The sequence below is a fragment of the Rattus norvegicus genome, chromosome 4 (assembly GCF_036323735.1).
Source record: "Rattus norvegicus strain BN/NHsdMcwi chromosome 4, GRCr8, whole genome shotgun sequence".
Classification (NCBI taxonomy): Eukaryota; Metazoa; Chordata; class Mammalia; order Rodentia; family Muridae; genus Rattus; species Rattus norvegicus.
The window spans coordinates 168,404,599-168,409,032 of NC_086022.1; the positions used below are offsets into that span (position 1 = coordinate 168,404,599).

The 4,434-nt window shown below is 40.7% G+C and overlaps 1 protein-coding gene across 2 annotated transcripts; it reads right to left on the reverse strand.

Annotated features, from left to right (window-relative positions):
- Positions 1–1,382: 1,382 nt before the first annotated feature.
- Kap (kidney androgen regulated protein) lies at positions 1,383–4,434 on the reverse strand. Of its 2 annotated transcripts, NM_052802.2 has the most exons (4): positions 4,208–4,434; positions 3,546–3,716; positions 3,356–3,418; positions 1,390–1,633 (listed from the first exon to the last, which is right to left on the reverse strand). In NM_052802.2, the coding sequence occupies exons 1-4, from the start codon at positions 4,278–4,280 to the stop codon at positions 1,578–1,580; spliced, it is 363 nt and encodes a 120-aa protein (NP_434689.1). In that variant the 5' UTR covers positions 4,281–4,434; the 3' UTR covers positions 1,390–1,577. The 2 variants fall into 2 exon arrangements, with proteins under 2 accessions (XP_063141641.1, NP_434689.1); XM_063285571.1 differs by lacking the exon at positions 3,356–3,418 and having other exon boundaries at positions 1,383–1,633; positions 4,208–4,426.

Sequence of the window (4,434 nt, forward strand, 5' to 3'; positions counted from 1 at the left end):
AGCAGGGAACATTAAAGAAGAATGGGCGAAAAAGAGGTAAACTCTGGAGAGTGAGGAGAAGTGTTGGGAAATACTGTCTTCTGGATATGATGTAACAGTTACATTCATAAACTCATTCAGTCAAGGGTCTGCATAAAACTGCCCAGGACCAAGACAGTCTGATGGGAGAGAAGCTCATGAGACCTACCCCAGCCAAGAATCTATTGGACATTGATGGTTACTATTGGGAAAGTAATGATTCCCTTTGGGGCTTTGGCCACTGATAGATTGCCAGTGCTCAGTAAATTGCCCTATACCCATGTACATACAAACAGCACCAATTAGACTCTATGGGACACTAAATTTTAAAGAGGGGGGGATCTAGGAGGAGAACATTTTGGGAGAGAGTGAAGATATGATCAAAGTACAATGTACACATGTATTAATTAATAGCTATTTAAGAATAAAACTACCCATAATGCTCTTAAAATGAAACATAAAATACAAGAAAACTCTACAATACAATTTTTATAAACTCTACCACTAATTGTACATCTACTGTTTTTGTCTTTGATTTTGTGAGACAGATTCTCAACTCCATAGGATGGACTATTCTACAGCGCATCACTTCAGGTTTGCTGTGACTCAGGACTGCCCTGGTGCTCAGCCTCCCAAGAGACATCACGACACATGTAAGCCATCACACCTAACTAGCTACTGTTTTTAAAAAAAAAACACTCCAAAATGGCACTTGTCCTTCAAAATAATATTGCTCTAGCTATTGAAACTAAAACCCAGGCTTTTCAAACCTGATGTTTAATATTTAATCTTCCTAATTCCTTATAAGAAATTCTATGCAAAATTCTGTGTATCTTTATACAAAACTGTGGTGAAAATGTTTTAAAAATAACATAAAAGTACCCTAGGATGTGTTTCTGCTCCTTACTGAACCAACCTTTGTAGAGATTAGTTATCTGTCTTGGTCTGATACAAAATCTCCGTGAAGCACCTGAGACCAAAACAGAAGGAAGGCTGCAACATTAAATAACTTGACAGTGGTGAGTTGGGGTTGCAAATCAGTTGACTTTATTAGATTTTTATTTAGGGGGAGGAGTCTGCCACAGCATGTGTATGGAGGTCAGAGGACAACTTGTAGGAGTCAATTCCCTCCCCCACCTTGTGTGTTTCGGAGATTGAACTAGGGCTGTTAGGCTCAGTGGTAGGTGCCTTTATCCTCTAAGTTATCTCACCAGTCCACTAGCCATTTCATTTTAGCTATCCTAGACAATTATTAGATCCTAGATGTAACAGGACAGCATGTACCAGAGGGAGAGAAAATTACTGAGCATGTTACCTACCGCTATGCAATCCTTTCCCTCCTAAAATAAAAGCCACTCTCAAAATGCAATTGCGATGAACATTTATTTATTAAGCCCACACAAGGTAAGGGCAGAGCTCATAAGTGCCTGACACAGCATTTCTCATCCAGGACCACTTCCTTGTTCTTTCTTCTTTGCTGGGAGCATCTTAGACTTACATGATTTTCTACAAAGACTCAATATCCAGAATGGTAGTCACAGGCTTGTTTCAAAGTCTTCTCAGGAGGTAGAGGAGAATGTAGTTGTCTCAGCTAATGGAAACTCCACTGTGCTTTCTAAATTAAAGATAAAATAAATAAAACAGGAGTTACCAAAAGAACCTCAAAGGATCAGGCCTATTGTTTGTCATTTAACACTCTGAACTTGGGTATGGGATTTTATATTTTTAGGTATAATCCCCCGTGTCTTCCCGTGTCTTACAATTTACAATCTGCAAGCTTCTGATAATTATTCTATTGAAAGAAGTCAAATTATAAAATTAAAGAAATACAAACAAAAACAAAACAAAAGCCAGGAGGGGTTGGAGAGATGGCTCAATACTTAGCAGCAGACGCTCATCTTCCAAGCACCACATGACAGCTCCTTACAATCTTGTAACTCCAGTTCCAGGGGATCTGACACCTTCTTTTTCTGGCCCCTGTGGGCACCAAGCCCACATATGTTGCACAAATGTTATGCATCATGACAACCATATTATATGCCATAATTTTTAAAAACCAAAAGAGAGGAGATATTAAAACAGAATTTGCTGATTCAGAGCCCTTCTATATTTCATGGAATCATACATTCTATACATTAGATGGTGGCTTGGCTAAGAGTCCATGGGTTGAACTGGGTTTCACAACCTAGAGAGGTAAATGGGGAATCTGTGAATACTCAAGGGAGAGAGAATTTGTATCCTGCCATATAGGTAGCTGAAAGTTAAACCCCTGAATAAAAAGCCCTGTGTGAATAATTTCTTTGTTTTATTTTATTTTATTTTATTTTACTTTAAGACAAGGTTTTACTCTGTAGACCAGGCTGACCTAGAACTCACAGATTCAGCTGCCTCAGACTCCCAAGTTCTGGGCAACTACTCCTGGCCACGCCTACAATTTATCTCAGCTTTGGGGAGGTGTTAAATGTGGAGTCCATTCTAAAGGGATTGAAATTAGCATTAAATACAATATCAGACCTCTAGAATGTTATCATATTAAAGAGAAGGGGCAAGATCAAGATTCCTGATGAAGGTGGGAGTTACGTCTGCAAGGAGATAAAGAAATGGGTTCCATTCATTTTAAGCATCAGTCACTCAAGCTGCCAAAATTTGACTTAGAGGAAGAAAATAGATGGAATTTTATTTCTTCACTAAGTGCTAACCAGAGGGCTGGAGAGATGGCTCAGATGTTAAAGCACTGACTGCTCTTCTACAGGCCCTGAGTTCAATTCCCAGAACAACCACATGGTGGCTCACAACCATCTATAATGAGATCTGGTGCCCTCTTTTGACATGCAACTATATATGCAGAACACTGTGTATATAATAAATAAATAGATCTTTTAAAAAAAAAGTGCTAACCAGAAAGAAAGAAGGGAAAAATGTGGAGAGCTTGAGAGTGCACACTTTTAATCCCAGCACTAGTGAACCGCGAAGGCAGATCTCTGTGAGTTCAAGGCCAGCCTGATTTGCATATCAAGTTCCAGGGCTGGGGCTACACATCTCTAAGCCCATGGACATCCATGGGCTGATCCTCTGGAGTTTTCAGAGCTCTTTCTTGAGATCAAGTGGCTAACAGCAAGATGTGCTACTGCCGACAGATGTCTTCTGTTGAAAATATTCAAGAAAAGAGTGATACCTTCTCCTTAAATTTCAAAGAACATTGGTAAAATTACTCCACCTCAGAGGTCAGAGGAACTAAATTTCCCAACTTGGTGACCACAGGACCTTCCTCAGCAGTGAGATAGAAGAAAATGTCACAGAGAGGAATATTAGCATGTTTGAAGACAGAAATTCCTACCTGAAGTCTCAGTGACTTCTTCCAGGAAGCTGGAAGAGACTGTCTCAGCTCCATTAGAGAGCTCTGGGAAGACAGAAGAGAAGCAGGAATGGTCAACAGTGGTGAAAGAAAACAGGCTTTCCAGCAGGAAGACAAAAATGGGGACCCACAAACATCTGTCCAGACCTCTTTAAACCACAACTTCACTTACCAGAAATCTGTATGCTTTTGGAATATGTGGTTTGCATGAAGTCAGTGTTTGATTCCTGGTATGTGCTATCCTCTGGAGGAGATGTTGATGGTTCATATGATGCCAGTTGGAAGTCAGAGGTTGAGTTTAGTATATCAAAGATTGAATCCTGTAGTTCTTCATTGATTGAATCTAGAAGGTCAACAGTTGAATTTTATAGTCATTTTCACACGGTTGGATGAGCAGCTCTCCTGAGAAACTGCCTGAGTTCCCATCCCAGACCCACACAGATCCACAGTCTGTGACAAAGCTGACTGCCAAAGCTTTCTGACACAACTAAAGCCCACTTCGCTGGGGAGAGACTCCCAACTCTTTACCCTAATGAAACAGACTCATATGACCTACTTGACATTCAGTGAGGATGGGACCACCAGAAATCTCTCAACCATTCTGCCCTGATAATATCTGACCTGGCATGTTACCTATATGTGATTAATTCAAACTCAACCAAATCATAGCCCAGTCACTCAGTGGCCATCCTCACCTAAGACCACATTGACAGAGTTATCCTATTTCTACTTAAAACTTCCACCACAGATCAATCCTTCACCCCACCCATTTCCACACAAACACACACTCACCAAACTTCCCTGCCTTCTCTAAAACATGAAAGTTACACATACCTATGTCCAAACTGGGGAAAGCCACAGTCAGCACACAGAAGACAGTGATCACCAGGACCTTGCAGATCATCATGCTTCAGTAGGGTTAAGGCAACCAGTGAGCAGGAGGAAGGAATTAGTCCAGGAAGAGTTCTCCCAGGCTTTTATACATTCTTGTACTCTGTCCTTGAGGGTGGCTTTCCACAGTTGACTGGATGGAGGCAAAAAGAGGAACAAGGAGGAGTTTG

Coding starts and splice junctions, on each gene's coding strand:
- Kap (NM_052802.2), bottom strand. CDS start 4,280: ATGATGATCTGCAAGGTCCTGGTGATCACTGTCTTCTGTGTGCTGACT. Junction 3,419..3,545: donor CAAAAGCATACAGATTTCTG/GTAAGTGAAGTT, acceptor CTGTCTTCCCAG/AGCTCTCTAATGGAGCTGAG. Junction 1,634..3,355: donor AGAAGTCACTGAGACTTCAG/GTAGGAATTTCT, acceptor TCTTTAATTTAG/AAAGCACAGTGGAGTTTCCA.